The sequence below is a fragment of the Struthio camelus genome, chromosome 15 (genome assembly GCF_040807025.1).
Source record: "Struthio camelus isolate bStrCam1 chromosome 15, bStrCam1.hap1, whole genome shotgun sequence".
Taxonomy (NCBI): Eukaryota; Metazoa; Chordata; class Aves; order Struthioniformes; family Struthionidae; genus Struthio; species Struthio camelus.
In genome coordinates, this window is record NC_090956.1 from 9,954,368 (window position 1) to 9,978,659 (window position 24,292).

General features: G+C 46.5%; 1 protein-coding gene and 1 long non-coding RNA gene across 4 annotated transcripts in view; one reads left to right on the plus strand and one right to left on the minus strand.

Moving 5' to 3' along the window:
* LOC138061078 (uncharacterized) overlaps positions 1-2,210 on the minus strand; it is a 45,776-nt gene extending 43,566 nt beyond the window's left edge. For 2 of the 3 annotated variants that reach the window (XR_011134708.1, XR_011134707.1), the window contains exon 1: positions 2,081-2,210. This is a non-coding gene — a long non-coding RNA (uncharacterized lncRNA). Of the gene's footprint in view, positions 1-2,076 lie in introns of all 3 variants that reach the window. The other variant, XR_011134706.1, reaches the window with a different exon arrangement.
* On the plus strand, positions 1,652-21,349 carry GPR139 (G protein-coupled receptor 139). The gene is made up of 2 exons (XM_068908563.1): positions 1,652-1,848; positions 16,785-21,349. The coding sequence occupies exons 1-2, from the start codon at positions 1,728-1,730 to the stop codon at positions 17,717-17,719; spliced, it is 1,056 nt and encodes a 351-aa protein (XP_068764664.1). The 5' UTR covers positions 1,652-1,727; the 3' UTR covers positions 17,720-21,349.
* Positions 21,350-24,292: the final 2,943 nt, after the last annotated feature.

Consider the following 24,292-nt stretch of genomic DNA (forward strand, 5'->3'; position numbering starts at 1 on the left):
TGTGTTACGAAACAGAAGTTAGGCTACTTTTCAAACAAAATCATGGAAACGCAGATGTGCACGTCTTTGCTTAGTAACCTGATGATCTGTTACAACACTTGCCTTAATGGTACCTTCCCATCTGTAATACACTTCTTACGCTATTTTATTATTCACACTAAATGGCCAGGTGTTTTCATAGAGCGAGGACCACCTCTTTGCTTAGTTTTGTAAACCCTCTAGCACAGCAGCCACAGAAGGCAACGCATTTCTTTCCAGACGCGGTGCTGAGTTGTGGACTCAACCCTGCACACTTCTAGTGAATCAGTGTTCTTTTCTGCTGAAAGAAAGTGCTATAACCAAGCATCTAGCTTATTACTAAACCCTGACCCTCCTGAGTGCATCAATATGCCATCCTTTGTCCAGCCCACTAACAGGCAACACCTCCTTCCTCGCAAAGCACAGTACTCCACCAGCTTCACACAAGGTAAGTCTAAAGCACATGAGACTATCTACCAAAGCATTCAAATGTCAAGGAACTGGTGGAGAACCCTTCTGATATCCCAATTTTTTGCTTTGCCACCCATGAATGAGATGCACATCCATAGCTCAGGGGAGGGGACGCCCTATGTCACCCTTGGCAGCGTTTGCACCTCATCCTTCAGTGCCGGGGCGGACTGGTGGCAGCGTCATTAACCCTAGTTTTATGCTACAATTTTACAGAAATAAGCCCTCCTTTTCGGATTTCCTGCTTTCTTCCTAGCCTGTTTCGATGCCGACAGCCGACTGGCAGGTACAGCACTAGGAAATCCTCTTTGCGCTTTTTTACGCTATTGACTCATGGGCTAACTTGGGAGAAAATTTCCCATTTCGTGCCCTTCCCAACGGAAAGGGCCCGCTCTCTGCTGGGAGGGCGGCAGCCCATCCTCGGCAGAGAGCCCCCAGGGCCAACGGCGGCTCGCTTCCCTCCAACGCGCCGCCGCGGCCTCCCTTCCTGGAAGGCGCCCGCGCGAGCTGTGGCCACCCCGGGGGGCTCGTGGGCCACCCGCCCGCCCACGACGCCCGCAACCCAACTCCCGCCGGCCCCGGGCGCCACAGCCGCTTCCTCGGCCCCCCGGCCTCCCGGACTGCATGTTTGGGCCCCGCCATCCAGCCGGGGGGCCCCAGCGCCGCCCGGCCCCGCTTCCTCGCCACGGCGTCAGCGGCAAGAGCACAGACGCTCGGCCCACAGAGCCGGGCACCACCGCCGCCACCGGGGCGCAGCCGGCCGGAGGCGATGGAAGGGGGCTCGGGGGGGCGCGAAAGCCCTTCCCCTGGTGGGGCAGCAGGGCCCGGCCTCGCCTCAGCCGCCGCGGGCGCCACCCGCCGCCGCCGCCGCCGCCGGGCGCGGCAGGGCCCTCGGGGGCAGCCGCCATTACGCGAGGGGCGGCCGAGGGGCCGGGCGCGGCGCGGCGGGGCGAGGGGCGCGGCCGCGGCGCCTGAGGCAACGGCTGCCCCCGCCCCGCCCCGCCCCGCCCCGCCGCGCCGCGCCGGCGGGAGCCCGGGCTGGGCCAGCCGCGGCGGCGGCGCCGCCTTCCCTCCCCGCCGCCCCTCACCGCGCCATGTGCTGCCGCCGCCGCCCGCCGCGGGGGCCGCGCCGCGCTCGCCGCCGCTGAGGGCGGGAGGAGCGGGCGGCGGGGCCGGGGCGGCCCGTGCGGCGGAGCGAGCGCCGGCAGCCGCGGGAGGAGCGGCGGGGAGAGAGCGCGTCCATGGAGCACAACCACCTCCACCTGCACAACAGCTCGCTCCTGGCGCACCACCAGTATGGCTGTGGCCTGGGATATGCCCCCGTCGTCTACTACAGCCTGCTGCTCTGCCTCGGGCTGCCAGGTGAGTGGCGCCGCGCTCCGCCGCCCGGCAAAGTTTGGCGGCCCGGGGAGGGGGGGGGGGTGCGCGGAGGGGCCGAGCGGGGCGCGCAGCGCGGCGGCCCGTCCGCAACTTCACTTGCCGCCGAGCAAGCAACGCCGGCGTTTCTCGGACGGCACCTGCAGCCCGGCCGCTAGCTCCTGCCTGCTTCGGTGCGTCCCTGCCTGCCCGGCCGCGCTCACCGCCGCTTACCCACCGCCACCCGGCCGCTCCGCCTCGGAGCCGCGGCCCCTCGCCAAGTCCCTCGTACAGCCGGTTCGGCCGTCGGCAGACGGAGCAGGGCGCAGGGTCTGCCCCCAGCGCACGGCTCCGCGCAGCTCCGCAGGGAGGCGGCTGCCCTGGGGAGGAGGAGGAGGAGGAGGAGGAGGGACGCCCCGCGGAAGGCAGCCTGCTGCCCACAGCGCTAGGTTAGCCGCACGGGTGGCTTAGCCCCGAGCCAGCCCCTGCAGCAGCCGGAGCGGGAGAGGGTCGCCACGTCCAGCCGGGGGGCTGCGCTCGCGGGAAGACCCCAGCGCACAGGCACCAGCCTCCAGACTGGACAACCAGCAGCCAAATTCCCTACCTGAAAAGGGGAGACGGACAATACGGAGACGCTGGGGAGAGCAGGGAATGAGAAGAGCCAAAGGGACCCCAAACGGGAAGGAGGGGAAGTTTCAGGCTGGGGTGTTAACACCTGTGAGGCGCCGTCGCCGGCACGCAGGTACCTGCGGCTCCAGACGCACGGATGACACAGAGCGTCAAATCTGCCTTCCCGTCCCGGCCGCGATCGAGGACGGCGCGGGTTTTTCTCCTGGAGGGGCTGTCTGAGGTTGCCAGCGAGACGCGGTGGCAGGCAGGGCCGCAGGGAGCGGGGGCTGCAGCAGGCAGAGACGCCGTCCCCCCGCAGCCCGGGCGGGTGAACGTCGCGGCTCGCGCCCCGCTTCGAGCCTCCTGCCTCGGGGTAGTCGCGGTGCTTCCCAGGACGGGGAGAACGAGAGGGGAAAAGTTAGAGCAATCTGATCTGTTCGGATGAATCTGTATTCTAAGGATGCAATACGTAAGAGTTTGGTTGTATTTATGTATAACTATGGCTGCATGTTTAAAGTGTCATATAAGTGGCAAGCAGCAGTGATAGTTAATAGGTCTACAGTTTCTAGATGTTTTGTTCACCTTAATTCCTTTGGCTTAGAAGATAATATTCTTCAAGCAATTAATTCATAGAAAAAAAACTTTAATCAGAGAACCCTGTCTCTCAACAGCACATATGCAGTCAGCACTCTGCATATGAATTGAATTTCTTTGTGTTATTTTTTTTCCGCCTTGGTTTATAATTAAATGTTGAAGACGGGCTAACAGTTCAGAGAACTGGGAAGTTAAGTCCTGTGTTTACCCGCAGAACACGCAGAGCATAGGCAAGTGCCTCTGCTCCCCAGCATCAGCGGGTCTCAGCCCTGACCTGAAGGGACCCAACCAGCAGGGGGGATGAGAAGGTAGTTTCCTGTTCATTAATCCCTTAGGGGCTGCTTACATCTCCAAAGTAATGATAGGCTCCAATTTCAACATCTGTCCTCTAGGAAATGACCAGGATTATCCAGGGAAGAAGTTGTTATGAAGCAGTCTGTGGCTAAGTTTGCTTTTGTGTGTCTCTGAAACTGGGGAAAATCTTACATGCGCAGGGAAGAAAAATCAGTTACTGAGGGTTCTGTACATACTTGTATCGCTTCCCTATGGACGCTACATTGTAATTACAGACCTAACACTGTCATTCTAAGAACATGGTGCGCGATCCAAATTAGCAGCAGTGACGCGCATTTCTCAAGAGATCAGACATCCGTTTGATTAGCGTAATGTCACCAACAACAGCGCTCAACAGAACTAGCCAAAACGTTTGGTGGGACAACACTGCTGAGTCCGCTGGATTTACCTCAGGTATTAATTTGTGTCAGCTCGTTCAGTGCTTGTTATCTGAAGATAACATTGGCCCTAGCGTCTGAAAACACTGCACATGCACAGCACAGTATGAGAAAGCGTAGCGGATGGGAAATTTCTCATTCTCATTCTGAGGCTGCACTGAGATGAGAACAAGATGCTATGTTTTGGGGGAAGACTCACACAGCCAGGCTTTCTCTAGCATGTGGTACAGGGTGAAAACAGTGCTAGAAAGAGTTGTTTATGTTTTAATTGGACGTTGCTTTTCAGTTTTACATTAGAAAATTGTACAGGTAACACACCTATTTGTTAAACAAAGAGCTCTAAACTCTGTGGAATCTGAGTAATCAGCTTTGTGTGATGCCGAAAAATTTGAAAGAAACATCCTCTTACGATCTATTCTCGAGTGCAGCTAGTGCAATGTTTTGCTGAAATGGAAATGGTTAACTCCGTGCCGCAAATCTTAGAAGACTGATGAGAGGGGAAAACAGTTAACTATTTTTGCCTTTTCTGCTCTAGTGTCTAAAGGAAATTTTCACTAACTCAACAACTCCACTTTGAGGCCAAGTAGTGCCAGGCCTGATTGTGTATGCAGAGAAAGCATCATTTCCCCTCGCTTGTGTAACGCAGGCATCTGAGCAGATCCTTTTCTCAGCAGTGACTCCTTCTCCCTCCCTGTTCAACCAGGCTCCAGAAAGTCTGAAAAAGGGAGGGAGGAATGAGAGAAAAGTGAGCTCTCTCTACCCCTCCAGGGGAACAGCAGTAGCACGCGCAGACGAATGCGAGGCTCTACCTACGAACCGGGGCAACGATAGCTGCAGCACTGCACCCTAACCTCGCCTCAGTCAGATACTGCAGTCCAGGGTGGCTACAGCCTCTTCCAGACATAACTCTGTCTTACGCTCAGCTGAGACATGAGGTTTCTTCTTTTCCCTCTACGTATAAACTGACGAGAGAGAGAGACAGACTATTTTCTGAAACATGTTTTTGTGAGTTACTCCTTTGGAGTTCAGATGTGCCTATTCCTATTTGGAGAGGTGGCTCAGAAGTGTTTAGTCCCACGGACAGGAGCAGTGGGGTGTCCGGGGAGCAGGCTACGCAGGGCAGAGTGAGAAACTGCACGTGCATCTGTGAAGAGCAGAGGGAGGGAGCAGCACTGGAAGCAGGATCATACTCTCGGAGTCTGACAGTTAAGAGGGGGGTTTCTAAAATTTCTGCAGCCCCTGCTCTGCCATCCCTGCACTCAGCCTTTTTTGTCAGTTGGAGAGGACTTCTGAAACATCTCCAGTTAGCTGGGAGGTAAGAGAGGGGCGCAGGAAGGCTTAATGCAAGCATTTCTTGATTTAGCGAGAGAAAATGTCAGAGAAGAGGTGTTGTCGGGTGTGGGGGAGGGAAGAAATTGCTCTGATTCAATCAAAGAGGGGGCTGGTAGGGTGAGGAAGCAAAGAGCAACAAGGCTCCCAAGTTATCAACTCTCAGTCCATTTCTTTTTCAGTGAGAGCTGCGCAAGCAGCTGCACCGAAGAGCTCTTGCTATGGCAGTGCCGCTGAACACAGCCAGGAAGGTCAGGCACAGAAGCGGTAGCGCTCACTGCAGAAATCTGGCTTTGACCCTGATTCCTGCCTCATCAGAAGATGCAGCAGCAGCAGAATTGCCTTGCGTACAATCACCTTCCCCCTTTGGGGGTATAGCGCACTGCTGCTAAAAGGACAAAAGCGGCAGCGTTTCCTAGGCCTGGGTCTGACCTGGTCCATGCTTGCAGGGGCCTCCTCATACTGACAGTGCTAAGAAACTAGGTAAAATCTGGCTTTCTTATTTGCGTGATCTCTGGTTTCACTTTGCTCCTTAGGCAGCCTAGGAAGCGTCTCAGCTTCAGGGATGACCGCATACCAGTAACATAAAGCAAAGGCACGTACCCAACACCCCTGCAGACCTCTAGCAGATAAGACTCACACAGATGCCCCAGGGAAATGCTACTCCATACTGCCTGTTTTGAGAGCCAGTCCACAAGTTTGCTTTTTCCTATTCCTGTTTTGGACTTCTGCTTAAAAATGAAAAAAGAAACAAAGATTTAAATGCAGATTCAGTACTCTGCAGGCTTGGGAAAGCAGCTTGGAGACACTTGGCAGATGGGGTGCTTCCAGTGGAGGGTGTGAACAGGTAGCTTTTGTGTCACACCTACTGCTGAACAAGGTGTCACGGAGATGGGGACAAGCCATGTCAAACCCCAGCAATATGCAGAGTACGGCCAGTGGGCTTCGTGCAGAGAGAAGGAAGCCACGGTCCCTGCCTAGAAGAGCGTGTTAGGCATCCTGCTGAGCTTACCTTTTACACGCAGTAGGCCTCATGCTTCTTTTTACTCTTAAGGGAGGCTTACACAGTATGGGCCTTTCCCTATCAAATGACAGACTGGCTGCCCTCGCACAGCAAACCAGGTGTATAACACTTCACTATGCTGCCATGCAGTCACAGGCAGAATGAAATGATGGAGAACAAGGTGGTCTTCCTTCCTCAAGAAAGATGGCAGCTGGGAGCTGGCTTCTGCCACTGCCAGAACAATTCATGCAGCCTGCAGCCTTCTCCCTGTGCGCTTCTTAGGAAAAAGTGAGCTATTCAGAGAGGTCTGCAAGCTGGGGTAATTGTCCTGGCAAAGCACGTACTGCCAGTGGGCTGCAGGCTGAGCGACCCTGATCTAAGAGGACAACACCATAAGTACGTGTGGGAAGAGGATTGCAGTCTGTACACAGTTTTTACATACGTTGCACAAATACATGCAAAAGATATGTGGGTATTGTCCGGGTCATTATTAGCTGGCTAATTTCTAGGAGAATTTGAAGGAGAAGGAAGCAAAGAGGACAATGGAAGAGAGAACGGACAATTTGTAAAGAAGACAGCAGCAAGGAGAGGTGATGGAGGTGGTTGTAGGAGAAGTATTTGAGTAGCCCCTCAAGGCTGTTACTACTGGCAGAAGAGAATGCATAGGAAGTCAACAGTGGCAAAGCTTTACCAGATGGTGAGGCTAAGGGCAAGAAAGATGATGTGAACTTGTAAGTAAAGAAAAAGGGGGTGGAGAGCAGTAGCAGCGTACAAGGAACAAGTGTGTTCACAGCCCAGCTCTCTTCCCTGTGCTCTCTGGTGGCCTAGGGGGAACAAGACCTGAAGAGCTTTAGTGTCTTTGCCATCTCTCTACTTTGCCATCTCTCTGCTTACAGGCAGGACCTCGTTAGTGTGACGAGAGGGACGCAATTTTTGTTGATGACTCACATGGCAAGTAATACCCAGTAAATACCAAAGCACGCAATAGGTAGGTGTATATATTGCACACTTATTCAGAAGTGTGTCTGACCCATTTTGAATTCCTACCATCTACTGCCTACCATATTCCTCTCCAACCACCAAATAGGTTTCTGATTAAAGAGAGTATTTCCAACACCTGAATAAATCATACTGTAGCCTTTCTCCTAACAACACACCTGAACAATAGAAGAACTGAAGGAAATTCTGAAAATATAAGCGGGAGAATTGTTACACACAGAGTTATAACCTTGAAAAAACAGCATACTTGGGCTCTTGTTCATTAGATAAAGTTCACACAATAAAGAAGCTCTGAACTCTCCTGAGGCTTGATTCAGCCCCCATTTTATTCAAAGACCATGCTTTCTTTACAAAATATGAACTGGACCCACAACCAGTACATTGCAACCTGCTTAGAGGAGGACAAATAATTTGGCAGAACTTGTGACTCGCGTAAGAGTAGAACAGGCAGATGACTAGCTCAGCTAACAGAGCTACTGAAGGGCACTGCAGCACATTGCAGTAGCACTAGTGGACAGAGGGGAACAAAAACTGCTGCTAACATGCTTAAAATGAGTCACTTCCTATTGTAAAATAAATGCTTTTTCTTTAAGGAAAGAAGAAGCATCGTGAAAAATGATAGATTCATTACAATGTTCCTGCACAGAAACAGCGACAGTGAGGCATGCATATGTGAGCCGTTTAGTTTGGTCAGTGTGTCTGGAGAACGTGTCCATAAAGCCTGAAAGGAAGCGTCTGGCAGAACCCATGCTAATGCAGAAGAGGACTTGATTGCACATCTATGAATGCCACTACAGAGCACAAGTGCTAACTTTGGTTTGGTTCTGCTAGAGCAGTAGGAAACAACACTGGCAGGGCTGTAATGATAACGAGGTGCAATATTTGGAAGGTTCAATAGACTATGAAGTACACAACCTTGCGTGGCAGGCTGCTAAAATGGATTGGGAAGGAAAAGCTCCAAAGGAGATTTTTTCTGTGAAATGACAATGATACAAAAGAGAGAGCACAGTCAGTTTTCACCGTAGGTGGGAAATGCAGAGCCCCCAGGAGCTGTTAAGAAGTCAGGCCATTCAAAAGCACTAGGCAGTCTAATATCCTGCTGTTCTTCATCCATCCCATTACTCAGTTCTCTTCTCTCTTTCTGCTCCCCCCAGTAAAACAGGGGTGACTCAGCACAAAGAAGCCGGCAGGAGTATGTCTTCATCCGCATACATCAAAACAATTTACTGTCAGGCAAACAAACAAAATGGGGAGATTTCCGGACCTGATGCTCTCTCTGCTGTCAAATGCCCAGGTGCAAAACAATCCCTGGCCACTAAAGCTTTTGCCTTCTGTTTCAGGTGGTCTTTCCTAGCCCTTAATCTCTTTTCCCACTAACTTTGAGACACAAGAAAGAGAAGCAAAGCCACAATTAACCCCTTGAGTACAGGAGACCTTGCACACAATTCCACTTTCATTCTGCAAAGATACATACATGTGTAAGGATCCTAAAACCGAAAGTGTGGAGCACTGTCTGTGCCGTTTCTGGGGGAGACTGGGCCGGAGGAGATTGTAATTCTGCTGGGTTGCCTCCCAGGATGGCAATTTGGCTGTGCAAAGGAAGGAGGAGGGAATGAAGTAGAGGCAATCAAGCAGGACCAGGATTCGCAGTACAGAAGAGGACCAGGAGGAGTTTTATCCCTTTATCTATGGAAAATAAGCCTCCCTGTTAACACGCTGAACACATTTGCTTCACTGAAATTGTTCTTTTGCAGCATCGGAAACACAGAGTCCCTAGGACATACGCTCATTTACCTTCACCATCATTACAGTCGTATGGTGCATGGGCTGCGTGGATCATTCCGCTAGAGGTTGCTTTTGGTTTCAAGTCAAATTGCTTGTCAATCAGTTACTTCAGACCAGGATGTTTCAAAAACATTTGTTGATGCCAGGTGTGTTTCATTCAATATCCAGACTGCCACACTGAAGAATGACAGATATGTAGTGTGGATATTCTTAGTGGGGGAAAAAAGCCAAATCCTGATGGTTTTACATAGTTTGTAATTCGCTCCTTATTATGTAAAATTGGCATCCTCTTATGAGAAAGCTTGGCCATGGGATTTGCAAGCATGAACTCCTACAGTATTAGCTAATGCTTTAGGGAGATATAAGACTTTGTTTAGCAAATCCACAATCAAAGGCAAAAAAAAAATCCTCTTATTTAGTCATATTTGGTAAAGGATTCATGCTACTGCCCTTATGAAATCACGTCCTGCCTCCCTCCTAGCCATCCTGTCAAACACCTTCAGCACTCACCTCAGTGCTTTGACCTTCAGCGTTAAAAGGGAAGAATGGTTTTGCTCTTAAACAAGCTCTTAAACTTTGCTGACCACCACTCTCTACAGACACCTGCCGAATGAGACACCTAGATCGCCTTGAAAATCTCAGTCTGTCCAGATATGTTGGATGAATGATAAAATCCCCTTTTTGATTTCTGCATTATTTTGCAGATTTTTTTTTTTCCTCCCAACACTGATTTCCAATAGAAGACTTTACTGCTCTGGTAGCAAGATGTGAGGCTAGGTTTTGAGATGTAGGTTTTAGTCATTTTTATCCTTGTATAGGTGCCTCTAAGAAAGGCCGCATGGGGAGGCATGTCCACAAATCTTTAGAGGCTTTCTTCATTGCAGGCCTCAGTGAAGAAGGGGTGTATCCTTGTCTATCATGTCTCAGTATTGATCGGACTTCTATAAAAACGCACAGGGACGTAACTCCTCTGAGGCTTATTTCTGTCCACGTTTTGTATGTGCTTGAAGACTGCCTTAAAAGCCAGTCCTTTGAAACAAAATATACAAATATACTTTGTGGTGTGGTAAGGTGTGCTAGAATTGTGCTTATTGTTTCTAAAAATGAAGAGAACAGCCTTATTGGTGCCCTCTTCTGTATTTTTTCTGGAACCTTACAGCTGTGTCACTGCAGCTATCTGTAAACACAGAGAAAAGGGAAGGAGTATTCCCAAAAAAGAGCCTTGGCAAGATTGTACCTGCTTGGGAAGGGCTTACAGTGCTGCTTTGGAGGCTGCAGTGAAAGACATGGCATGGAAGTCATGTTCTGGCTCACATGAGGTCAAATGAATTAAAGGCAGACCCCTCACACAGGTGAGGAGGGGGATGACAGTGAGAGGAGAATCAGATCCCTATTACAGTCATATGTGTGTCCACCAGTCGGTATGGAGTGGGCCCTCCGCTCGGTCTTAGTCTAGTGTTCCTTCTGGGCAGTTTTCTTATTGCAAAAATAGCCGTATTTTATGAAGACTATGAAAAAAAGCCTACTCCAACTGTCTAGGAAAACCAAAAGCAAGTGCAATGTAATTACACCTGTCTGCCAGACAAGTTACTGCACTTAACAGCCTTGAGTGGTTGGCAAGGCAGAAAATGAATACTGGCCATCGGTGGTTTCTCCACACCATTACTGTGTCTGTGTCCTTAAACAGCAGAGGAAGTGCTTTTGGCTTGGTTAAAATCTTCCCCTGGCTTCAGTGACCCAATTATGGCCAGTACCAGCCGTTGAGAAGAGTACACCATTCACAACGTTCTTCCAGAGGTGCCTCCGCTAATAACTGCTGTCAATGAGAAAAATGACCCTGGAGGCCAGATTTCATTGTCAGGCTCCAGCCTGTGACACCGATTCATCAATTCACCTGTAACTTCTGAGTGCAGGCTTGTGCTGCATTTTCCGTGGCAAACAGTTACAAACACAGTGTCCCACGTGTAAAGGGGAATTTGGGTTGTCCTGGGCAGCAGAGCAGGAGTGTAATAATTCTCTACCTCCTGTTTCCCTTTTACCCTCAGACTGCACGTGGCCCGTCAGCGCATGTGGGATTTCAAAGTGCAAATCACACAAGAGCCTGTTTACAAGGTGTGAAACCTCCTCTAGTTGCGGCCCTGCATCCAGTCATGCTACAGCTTTTGTGCTGCTCGTTTTCTTGGCTTAGACCTCTGCATCACCGAGGCCCGGCTCAGGCTCTGGGCTGCTGTGCGCACCGAGAGGCGATGGGTGAGCTGGGAGATGCCGTGCTGCCCGCCAGCAGGGCAGGTCGACTGCTCTTCCCTCTCGAGGGTGAGCGGGTGCATGCCCTTCGGTGGTGCTCAGAGAACTGAGCAACAAATAAAGCTGTCTTTAAATCAATTCTCATAGGAACTCCCAGAAGAGGGAACACTTGTATTCCTCTAATTATATTCTGCAAAGTATCTCTTTACACTGGGCAAGTGTTTAAGAAAGGATCTCAAACTATTATAATGAGAGAAGAACAAATTACATTTACCACAAACAGGCAAAGTGCTCACAGAGGTCGTTCCCGTTTGCTGCTGTGTTGAGTTTGACCTATACTGGCTGTAAGAGAAAATGGAACTGCCCTGCCTTTAACGCCAAATGGGATCCATGTGTCATTTTAAAAGACCACCTAACCTGCTCTAACCAACATCATTAATAAACAGCTGTTTACTTTGCCACAGCATTTGTTTTGCAAAATGTTTTATATTATGAAGCATCCGTGAGAAATCACTAATTGTCATCAGTTTCTCCAGAGAGCTCCCACACAAAGCATAAAAGCCATGGTGATCTCAAATCTGGTAACTACTGGCAAATGGTTGTATTAGTAACCACAGTCAGATTTGACTGCTGAACATGGTACATGTTTACATTTTAACATTGCCTGCTAGTTTAGAGGAAATCATCTATTCCCATCAAGCCCCAACATCCCTTTTTTAGCATATATTTTTAGTGTATTGCACTCACAGTTGCAGGATTTCTAGATCTATGGAGGCCATATCTAAAGTATTTTTAAAGCAATTTAAAAGTTCACGTTCGTAAACAATCTCTCTACTAAGTTACAATCAGGTGACTAATGCATGGCCTGTAAAGTAGTTTTATGCATTGTACAATAGTTCTTAGGGATCCTAGCAACAACTGTATTTGGTAAAAGGTGTCCATTATATTCAGTGACCTAATGTTTATCACACTCAGTAAGCGACGCTCGTGGCTACTTCATTTAGCTAGTTTATGATACTGAATTACTGAACCACACAGTGTGCCTTATTCACAACACAGCAGCACTACCACTTATATTATAAAGGCAATTTCACTGCAGAGTAGGCAGTGTACATTGCAAAATGCTTTCTCTCTCAAAAAAAAAAAGGCTACTTCTTGTTTAGAGTGATACAATTGCTCCTGCTTAAGCTCACATACAGTGATAATAGGCAACGGAAGGAGTTCTGTAAATCTGCACAAAGGCCATAGTTAGATACTATTTGAGCTATGACTGTAATCCAAGAAACAAGGTGCTGGGGAATAAATTGTGCCTTTAGGTCACAGGCACTGTTTTGGGGAGGCACAGAGGACATTCTTGAAGGCAAAAGGGAAGAACATTTCATTGCCCTTTGCCAGGGTACAGGGTCTATTTGCCTGCGCTCCCCCCGGTGCATTCTCCCTTTTTCCTGAGGCCCGGTGCACTGTTAAGCTTGCAGGGATGAAGAGGGCACAGCCCTTTTTGAGGAAATTGCGCATAGCTTCTGAGCCCCATCAGGCTCCCATCTCCTGTCTTCTGGAGCTGTCACTGAGGTCTCATGCCAGCTGCCCAGGCTCTGCAGGAGATCCAGCAAGCTGTTATGGCCTTGGTACAGGAAGCAAAACCAAGTCCACCTCAGAACCAACAACACTACTAAAGGATGATCCCTCTTCAGATACCTAAGACCTCCAAACACATGAATTTCAGTGCTGCAGTCTGTATCCAGGAGCTGATAAAGTCAGGGGATGTCAAAGGAGAGATATAGTAGTCTCCCATGGCAAAGCCTGGATGAGTTAGCAGGGCGCCTTACTCAGCTGCAGCTCCACAGTGAATGAAGTAAAGGCCTGGAGCTGAAAGAATAAATGCCCAATACGGAAAAAAGTTCTCCTGGAGACCAGCGGTATTTGGATAAGAGAGACTTTCAGATAGTGCGTCTCAAAGGCAACAGAACCTCATGAGTGAAGGGGAAAAACTGAGAGTCTGCCTTTTCTTACAATCGTTTCATCTAATCTGCCAGTAGCATCTCTTGAGGCTTCAGCCAGCTAGTCCCTAATCAAGCCCTGGTTCTCAACTAGATATTTATAAATTCAGAATACTGCACTGCAGCAAGCAATGCTGGCATAAATTCCCGTCTTGTCATCCCCTAATCCACTCCCAACACAGAGATCAATCTTTCTCAAATTCAAATGATCTTAACTAGATCTGTACTAGAAAAAACACAGCAAGAAACAGGCAATCTAGGGGCACTAATCTGTCCAGCAGTTGTAGCTGCACATACATTATAGTAGAGACAGATATTTTTATATCTCCATCATCATCCTTGCCATATTCCCTGCCTGGACTACAATATTAGTGCAAAAAACAGGCTAGAAAACATTAAAACATGGTCTCTGACTTAACTGCTTTTCCTTCCCCCTTCCCCTGCAGTAGGTCGTTTTTGCCCACAGGAGAGCTCTTCAGGCCCTAGGACTAGGCATCTAGGAGTCACCATCACGATGGCACAAGGACACAGAGGCTCACGTGGAAAAGCCTTCCCACCCACGTCCCATTTCACTGAGCATTAGACATTGTCTGGGAACACACCAAGGAGTAACTTAACGCTAGCTAGGAAATGGGTGAAAGACTGAGACTTCTCCATAGCTCCTCTTTACTCTGCCTGTACAGCCTGCTGCAGGAAAAATATTCACAAACTCTTGCGCTAAGATACTGTCATACTGGCAGCTTTCTGCTGCACGCCAGTATGTATCTGTTTTCACTAAGTAAATGATATTACTATATTTCATATCATTCAGCCAGCAAAAGCACTAAAGTGATTCCAGGGAAGGCATTTCCAATACAAGATAACTGTAACCCTTGCAGAAAAATTGGATAGAGCTTGCATGTACTTTGTCAGATCAATTTTCTAATCCAGCTCACCAAGCAAAGCTAGCTGGCATTAGACGAATAACTTGCACTTCAATAGATGCTGTTACTGCTCTTGCTAGGAACCCTGAGAAAGGGGGGAGGGCAGTACAGAGAAAGGGACTGCTTGTAAGTCTGCTCCTTTAGGCAAAAAGTAGGGGGGATTTTGAACCAAACAGTGGGACCCTCAGAATGAGCAAAAGGGATGGAGAACGTGTAGGGTGTAGCTGCTGGTGTGCCTGGGTGTGTTTCAGATTTATCATCTCCATTAAAGTTCCCCTGGAATTGAGGCCAAAATTTCCAGCAGGGGCCAACATCCCCAGACAGTCCCCCTCACTGCATACTTGCCCCAACTGTTGCTGCTGGAGCGAATCAAATCCAAAGGATTTAAAGAGAAGATGAACGCCGTGGGTCACATTCAACACGCGGCAAGCCAAGCCATTCAGCCTGGCTGGCCAAAACTAACAGTGACTGCACAGTTGTGTTAAATGTTTCAACTCAAGGATTTCCTTGACAGTACATCACTCACAGTACCTCTAGGGCTCTTCAGCAGGCACAACAGAGGCATTTCGTAAGCAAGTAAGTGAAAAATGACACAGCACTTCTGAGTATATCACCTCCAGGTCCCCTCTAAGCTGAAATCGATGCAATTGCACTCATGTTAACAGAGGGCAGAATCAGGAAAATTCCTCTAAAGGTGATTTGAGACAATACTGTTGGAAAGAATATACTTTTCTATATATAGGAGGATTCAGCAAGTTGATTGTCATGTTCAGTTTAGTTTTCTTCCAAGATACAAAATTAATAAATTCGGTTAATACAAAAATAGGTGACACTTATGACGGCTATTACTCAACACCAGTCATTCTGCTGCAGTTCATTTCCCTGACAGCAGAAATTCTGCTCCCAGAAAGCAGGCTTGAAAGGCATTTATGAACAAGGAGATTTTCTCCAGTACCAAGTTAACAATACACATTTGCAGTGGTAGGGTGTATGTCCTAGGTCATCATTACCTTAGTGTCCTCTATCTCTAATTTAAAAGAATCCTTACAATTATTTTTGATTTGTTTTGGGAAATCCCATCAAAGCTTGCAGAAACATTTGAAGCAGCGGATGCACAGAAGAGGTGATTTATAGAACACAAGAAGTGTCAAATATAAATATTTGACAGTCTGTTATACAGTAAATCAGATCTCTGATTTTTAATTGCTACTTCAGGTATTCTAGCCAACTGTTTTAAACTTCTGATGGGAACAATCTGGTCTGTCTTATTCCAGCCATACTTATAGTAGGAACAGTAGGATTTTTTCCTGAGTTAAGGCTATATGGTAAGTTGTAGAACAAGTAAAGTTTGGCTACACCTTAGTCTTCCGGGAAGACTCTTGAGGACTGCAAGGGCTGTTCTTAGCCACTGCAGAGAACTCTCTCTGGCTGGGGGGTGCAGGACTGAGCCCTTATACAGCATCCTTTAGAGCCCTGATTCAACCAGCCAGCAACGCGAATCCTTAAGTTGAATCACAGCTTTAGAAGACCAAAACAGAACGGACTGTGAGAATAGCAGGGACGAGATACTTTAGCCATTTACCACATATTATTGAAATGCGATGCAACACTTTTAGGCACAGTTTAGGTGATGGGTCTGTACCCATGTCCAGATTTGCAAGCAAAAGGGTTTTCAGGAAATTCATGAATGTTTACAGTTTTGCTGAATCAAAACATCCATCATGTCTAATTTGACCAGCCACATTTCCTTAAAGGCTTGCCAGCAGCACTCCAGAGGAAAAATCCCTTACAGTTGGAGAAGGACTTGCTTCTAAAGAGCAGCCCTGCATAAGCAAGCAGTTCTTCATGGAGCAGGTGGTTCTAGTGGCGAGAATAGAGACAGTTCTCCAGTGTCCATAAAGAGGAGTGCAGGTTGAACAGGCAGGACTAATTACAGGAGCCTCGTTCTGGGCAGATCTGGAAACCATACAGAGTGCCAAGAAGTAGAATAGTAGAAGTAGAGTAAAGAAGTAGAGCAGGTTCTCAGTAAGAGCCGAGAACAGTTGGTTCCCAGGAAGTCCTTCTCTGGACTGGGTTCCCACTTAGTAAAGAGAAAATTACCTCATCCAGGCCACTTTGATTTCGGCTGTTTTTAGCTGGAGTTCAAAATTAAAACACGTAGGCATCATAAGCTGGGACAAGGAACAAAATGTCTCTCTCCAAATCCCATCCCACCCTTCTCTCTCATTTGTCACTGAGAAAAAAAAGTGAAAAAAGGAAAGAGGAAAATAAGAAGGTGGGGGGTGTGGGAGGTATTCAATTTTTCTCAAATTTAATTTTTTCATATTAAAAGTATACATTACACATGAAAATCAGGCCATTTCCCACCAAAACTGAGGCCGGTAGCTCTTCCTGTACATCTGCTCCAGGGAGATGGCAAATGGCTGCCAGAAACCATGTAACCCCAACAGGTCTGGATTTGAGGTCCTGACTTCCTCTCTTTCCCCAGCTCTAGTGCATGGAGGCCCTGGGTGACCGCGTATCCCATAGGTAGGATCAGGGCCATATGCTCCTCTCAGGACAAGAGCTTCTTGGAGGGACCCAGCTTCAGTGTTTCCCTTTTGGTTTCTCGTACTCTATTAGAGGAAATCATGTTGCCAAGTGCTTGAAGAAGAGCTGCTGCTCCAAACAAATGCTCAGACAAAGCTGACGTTACATCTTAACGACCTGTGTGTTTCTGTCTCCACAGCAAACATCTTGACAGTCATCATCCTTTCCCAACTCGTTGCTCGCAGGCAGAAGTCCTCCTATAACTATCTTCTAGCTCTAGCTGCTGCTGACATCCTGGTTCTGTTCTTCATTGTCTTTGTTGACTTTCTCATGGAAGACTTTATCTTAAATAAACAGATGCCTCAGGTACTGGACAAAATAATCGAGGTCTTGGAATTTTCTTCCATCCACACCTCCATTTGGATTACTGTTCCACTAACGATTGATAGGTATATAGCTGTGTGCCATCCGCTGAAGTATCACACAGTCTCCTATCCTGCTCGTACTCGAAAGGTCATTGTAAGCGTCTACATCACCTGCTTTTTGACCAGCATTCCGTACTACTGGTGGCCCAATATTTGGATTGAAGACTACATAAGCACATCAATGCATCATGTCCTCATCTGGATCCACTGCTTTACGGTGTACTTAGTGCCCTGCTCCATCTTCTTCATTCTGAATTCTATCATCGTGTACAAGCTGCGGCGAAAGAGCAATTTCCGACTGCGAGGGTACTCCACAGGGAAAACAACAGCCATTTTGTTTACTATAACTTCTATTTTTGCCATACTTTGGGCACCAAGAATAATCATGATATTGTATCACCTCTACGTATCGCCTATAAACAACAGCTGGGTGGTACATATTGTGTCGGACATTGCCAATATGCTAGCATTGCTGAACACTGCAATTAATTTCTTCCTCTACTGTTTTATTAGCAAAAGATTTCGCACAATGGCAGCTGCCACACTGAAGGCCTTCTTTAAGTGTCAAAAGCAACCTGTGCAATTCTATACAAACCATAATTTTTCAATAACAAGCAGCCCTTGGATTTCCCCTGCCAATTCTCATTGCATCAAAATGCTTGTTTACCAGTATGATAAGAATGGAAAGCCTATAAAAATATCACCATGAAAAGGGCAACTGTTGGAGTTTCTGGGTGCAATTTCTTTTCAAGTGGTTACATCTTCAGGATGTAATTTGCTGAAATGGCTGTTTTAAAGAGTGGTCATTTGATTTCATTTCCCGAGGAGACTGAGGGCAGATCAGACTGTTAGAAGGGAATGGGAGCACTTGATTTTAGAAGCAAAAGTGAGAAGGCAAGGTGCCTCTGTCTCTTACACAGCATTTTGAATATGCTTCAGAGTTCAGTCGCACTCCAATGTTTTGGATTCAAGCACCAGTGCAGTCTAGAGTCATTAGAGGGGGGAAGCCACAACAGTGTTTAATTTCAACCATTTAAAAGACCAAAAACTAAAACTACAACAACAAAATCTTATTTGACCACGTAGTTCATTATTGACAGAGCAAACAGATGCTTTTATGTACTGTGGAAGGTGCCAATTCTGTTATGTGCACTTGTTGAAAATGATGTTGTTTCTGACATGAAATATTGCCACACACAGACTGCTGTCAAGAGCTTTTTGCATCAGGCAGTCTATAAGACACTGGAACTGTGACAAGACCTTTTTGGCTCATTGGACAAGGCTCAAGGACTGATGTTTTACCTGTTATAGCCTTGGCATGGAAAGCAATTCTGCAAGCTGTCAATATTTATACGTTTTAAGTTGTTAGTTATCTAAGATTGAGACCAAGATAGGGGAGCTTGAGGGAGGAAGGGAGGTTTCTAGAGCCAAGAACAAAAGCAACATATTTTCCCAGCTATTTCCAATTATGGTGTCTAAAGACTTTCAAGTGAGAGGCCAAATCCTGCCTGATACAGCGCTCCCACTGAACCTGGTCCTGTGAGGTTTGGAGTGATTAGAGCCTTCAGATCCCTTCTTAATCAATAAAGATACTCAGTCACACCACATGTTCCAGCCTTTAGGGATCGTATATATAAAAACTCAATCTTAAGACTTTCTCCTGGCAGATTATGCCATCCTATTGCAGATTGGACATTTTTAGTTGTTAAAAGACTTATTTGTGCAGGAAACGCATTAAATACCCAACAACGGTAAAAACATTGACCAGCTTGGACTGAGCTTTTTAAGTATTTATCTTATTTAAAGTAGCTTAACTTCTCTTCCTTCACACTCAAAAATAGCATCTCAGTAATGCTGAGCATAGAAAACGTGGAGAAAAGAGATTCACAGCAAGGCTGAGAGTGCACTTCATTCGCTTTCTCTCCTTTTAGATCTTGGTATGTGGTCTCTCGAAACGTGCACCACAGCTGGTTTACTCACTTGTTGGGCACTTAATGCAGCCTTATTAAATGTGAGAGCAGACTTGCACGTGAACACAAGCACAATCTGGTCAGCGAGCACAGTGGCTCCTCGGTAACTGCAAACAAGACGTAGCCAGGTGCTGGCCCTGTGTTTGTGCGTGTGCACGTCTCCATTACCGACGGGGAACTCAATGGTGCAGTACTGAGGTCCCCTACAACAGATCCAACCAGTCCTGCTTTAGTGGGATCTGAGGGCTGAAAGCATCTCTCAAAACCAACAGACGGCTCAGCTTTGGTGCATTATCACCTCTTGAGAAATGCCAAGTCTGCACAAGTCCCGCTGAGGACAACAGCCTGATTTCTTTCTGCCATGAAGGTTGCACTTACAAAGCTACTTGTACTGGCGTAACACAAGCAAAACCCATGCCAAATCCCAGCCCACCCTACCCAGGAGGAAATGACAACGTAAGGCGCAAGACACCGAAGAGCTGGGCCCAGCACACCTGCCGTCTTGCGCGTGAAAGGGCTTTCTCAGGAGAGAGCGAGGCGACATGGTACGCGAGGAGCTGCTGCAGTGCCATGCCCAGCGCCTCGGCAGCCCGCGCTGCCAGGCTCCTCTCCCGCCGCGAGGTGCTCGGGACGTCCCTGCAAGGGGCTAACGCCCCCCATGGACCACGCCGGCTTCTCTGCGGAGCAGAGGGGCATGGCTGGAAGACGGGGGGAGCCGAGAGCAAGAGCTGACCCTGTCCAACGTTGCCTACCAAAGGAACGCAACACACGCAAACCTCCCCCATCCGAAGGGAAACGAAGAACGCCCTCGTCCTCTAGGCTGCTCGTCCCTGTAATCTCAACAAAATGTCACACTTGCAATAATAAGGCATAAAAGGGATGCTCAGCTTTTCTGTATTTCTCACAGCAAGGGTAAAATTATTACTCCCTTTACTATCGTTTCAGATAAATTTAGTTTTGTGGCCATGCCTTCTACCCTATTCTCAGAAAGCTCTCTCTATTCTTTCTTTGTAAATTGACAGCAACCAAAGTTACCGTATGAAAAAGGTACTGTACGTTTCATTTTGAGGAAAACACTGTATTTATATCTTATTTTTATTCTAATTTGTTATGAGGAATGCTAGTCTAAGTTACATGTGAATGAGTCTGAAGTGCAATATCTCTACATAGATAAGTGGTTCATTTTTGAGAATGTATCTATTGAAAAGATTATTTATACAAGAAATTCACTATTCTACTTAACATAATAGCAACCTTACAGAAAATAGTGAGTGTTTAGGGCTTTTATTTATTAAAAAAATTCAATTAAGTGCATGGCATATGGTGCCATACACATGGTGTGATTTATTAGTTTTTGTAACACAATATTTATCCTGCAAACTAGCAGTGTCATCTGATGTTTTCTGTACTGAATGTATTTTTGTAAATTACCATATTTAAAAATAAAATCTTTTTGCGTGAATATTTTATTTCCAACTAAAAATAACCCACTGAATTATTGCAACTTCATTTGAAAAAGAACTCGCAACTTTTTTCCATATCATTTTAGAAATGACATGGTGCAATTTTCATGTACAGTGAATTGGTCGTTTCATTTCTGATCATTTAGGGTGTTAAGAGCCTGCTTCCAAAGCCCCTTGAACTCAGCGGGAAGGTTGCTTGTGGGTTCTGTGATTTGTGTTTACCAGCCACCATCAATTTAAGAGGGCTTTGGATCAAGCCGTATCTTGTTAACAAGTTAACATTTGAAGCCTTCTTAGAGACCAGTTTGGAAAATAAAGCCTTGACTTTGTAGTCTGCCATATGGGAGCTGCTGTTGATAATACTTGCCTTATTTTTGGTTTTGTGAAGCATCTTGCAATGACTGTTGCTAACTAGCCAATGTCTTGCTGTTATTATTTGTACCTCCTAATTTTCCAATAGTAAAAACTTAACCAAGCACATGCAGTATCATTATTTAGGGAAACATAACCTGGAGACAAAACCATCTTTGTTGGAGAGATGGTCTTTTGTACTCTATTTAATTTATTTTTCAAATATCTACAATTAGAAAAAATAAGCTGTGAATGGACCGTCTTACAATTACTTACAGGTGTATGTCCTTGAAGACCACAGCTAGGAACAAAATACTTTTTAGATGAGTTGCTGGTATATAAAATTATGAGACCTATCACCTATTTAAATTGTGAATATTGATATTTTCATAAGTAGACAATATATTGTGTTTGACAGACTTGTTTGTATTATAATAAATTATGAGATGGTGCATAACCTATTGCAGTGTTTGGAGCTATTGTGTTTGTTTTATAGATTTTTATGATATACTACAAATAAGACCAGCCGTTGCAACCATTACTCAATAAAACAAGACCTTGAAATATGGGTGTTCATTCATTTGTCCAAAAAAAAAAAAAAAAAAACCCTCTGAAATACAAGATGCACAAGTGATTACTGGCTCAGTTCTTCATTCTGAACCAGTCTCTGCTGCTGTACATTAAATTTAGCCTTTAAAATCAGTAATCCCTGTCCCAAACACTGGTGCAAGGCTTGACCCGCAGAGGTCACCGACATCTCTCTGATGTGGGTGTGATGCCCTGCAGGGGCCAGCTGTGCATAACGAGCCACCACCACACTAAGAAATCGGGCCTGCTGAACCCAGGCATCGAAAGCGATAAGATATCTAGACAATCAGGCCCAAACAAGCAAGACACGTAACCCTAAAACCCACTGCAGGTAAAAGACAAAATTAGTGGCATGAATCTCCCTGCAGATACAAATAGGCTGTGTTACACTTTCACATAAGGGCAAGGCAGAAGAATGACTTCTTGTCCCAGCAGCAGTATCGCATCCTGCAGCTGCAGAAGCTAAAGGCTTTGAACCTGCTGTTACAGTCCCCACCGGGAGACACACTGCTAATGGCTGTCCAGCAACTGACAGGTCTTACCTCCAAATAAAGCACCCTTGCTACTCCTAATGCCAAGGCTCAAACGTTTCAAATTCCATACAAAGCGGATTTCTTCACCAAATAAGGACCAAGCCAAAAGGGAACAACAGTATTCTCAACTTGGTTTTCTTGCATAACACTCAGAGAATAATTTTTGTTCAGGTGACCACAAGTTAAAATAGTTTGACAGACAAATTAAACTAAATTTATAATTAAGGTTTTCATTTCCAAAAAGGCATTTGCTGAACTGTGTTAGTGAACTGAATTGCATTCAGGACCTTAGGGGATTGCAAGCGGTGAAAGCCCAGAATTTCTTCAAGTGAAAAATACTAACACTATGTCAAATTTGAACCCCAAGAAAATGCAAAAAGATTGTGTGATCAAACTTCCCTGGAGAAGTAATAGTATATTAAAAGAATATTTTAAAAAGTTAAAATAAGCAGAGAGTGAAATAGAAGAAGTCTGATTAGAAAAGACCTATGACTTAGAGATCAAGAAAGGCAGAGGTAAAGAAGAAATTGCCATTAAATAAGTTGAGCTAGATCCTGTGTAAGATACGACATAGCAAAAGGTTCTTTGGTCATATAAAAGGAGAACAAAGATATAAAAATTGAGGTTTGCTGTCTAGTGAGGAGGTAAGAAATTAAGAATGAACTAGATATTTTTAAAACTAGTGAATCGTCTGTAATAATCTTTCATAAGGATCATCGTGGCACCTCCAAGACAAAGGCGCAAAGGCATAAGGATGAGGGCATGGCGAGAGAAGCTGGACCAATCCAACCCAACCAACCAACAGCACCCAAGCAGCTGAGCCAGAAGCCCGTCCAGCCCCTTCCCCAAATCCTGAACGATCTCGAGCGCGCAGGGAGCTGCTGATGGACCACGTGGGAGCCGGGCTGCTCAAGAGCAGCCACAGCGCTCATCTATTTAAGAACAGAGAAAGCGATCCAGGTAATTTCATGCCTGTTTGTTAGACCTCAGCAGTCTAACAAAGGCTTCAGAACAAATTTCGAAGGACATCATTAAAATGAGAAAAAACAGTGGGAAGGGGGCAGTATTAAAATGAACAGTGTCAGATTTGAGGGAGCTTATCGGAGAGACGTTCCTTACGGTGGGAGCTCGGGATCTGCCTGTCTCGGTATTGTCATTAATGGCTATAGCATGAAAACTTAATGGATGAAATGTACAGATTAGTTTAAAAAAAAAAAAAAAAGGCTTTGTACTGCCAGAGGACTGAAGGAAAGCTATTTCAAAGTAAGAACTGGATGACCTTGAAGAGTCACGTGATAAAAATGGGATGAATTCAATAGTAATAAATGCAAGTTTCTCCACTTGTCTGCCTGTAACAATACATTTGCTATGAAACCTCGGCAGCTAGAAACAATTGAGAACCCAGCTGGGCTCACTGGACTTCAGCGATGAGTCACCAACATCATGCAGCTGAGAAAAATCCCAGAATTTAATCACATAAACATTTCTAAAGATATAGCGCAGTGTTAGTATTTCACAAGATTTCATCTGGAATATGCATATATATCAAGGGATAAATAGCAGTGGTTAGGGAAGTACTTGATAAAGAAACAGCTGAAATAAGAATAAGCGATTATGAACTTGCTACAGGTAAATTCAGGCTGAAAATTAGAAGATAGCCTCTAACTACCAAAGCAGGGATGATCTCCCAAGGCCTTTGTGGCATCCCAGATCTCCCCAGTGGTTTTAAATGGAGTTCACTCTGTTTATGAATGGGTTTATGAGATGAGGCTGCCAGCAGAACGGGACCGCCTGTCCTCAGCGCTGGCGGTCCCACGGCCCCGACCTGCCTGGGATCCCCCCTGCACCTCCTCATCGGCTCTACGGACAGCAGAGATGGCCTCCGAGTCCCTTCAGGTTTCATAACCAAGACACTTGGGCTGCTGCTGAGGGGGCACCAAGAGCCTTGAAACCCACTAGCCGTCTGTCTGAGTGATTCATGCGTGCAGCAGCCACGATTAACTTGGAAGCAATCACTGGGAACGGTACAGACTGGGGGGACCACTGCTAACGCATTCCCTGTTGAACTCGCGCGGACTTCTGCTTTAGCTGTTCAGTGCTTTACAAATCTCTTTAAACTCACCAAGTGAAGTAGAATAAAAAGCCGCCTCACAGAGACTTGAGCTGTTAAATAATAATCCCGCTACTAGCAGGCTGGGCTGGCTTTGCGAGACCTGCCATCAGGGCAGCATGCAATTAATCCCCTGGGCTGCCAGACACAACAAGGGGGTTGAAAGGCTCTAGCCTTTGGTAAGAAATAGGCATTGCAAATGAATTTACTATTAGCCTGCCACAGTGGACCAAAGACATGTAAACGTTTAGTATAATTGCAAAATTG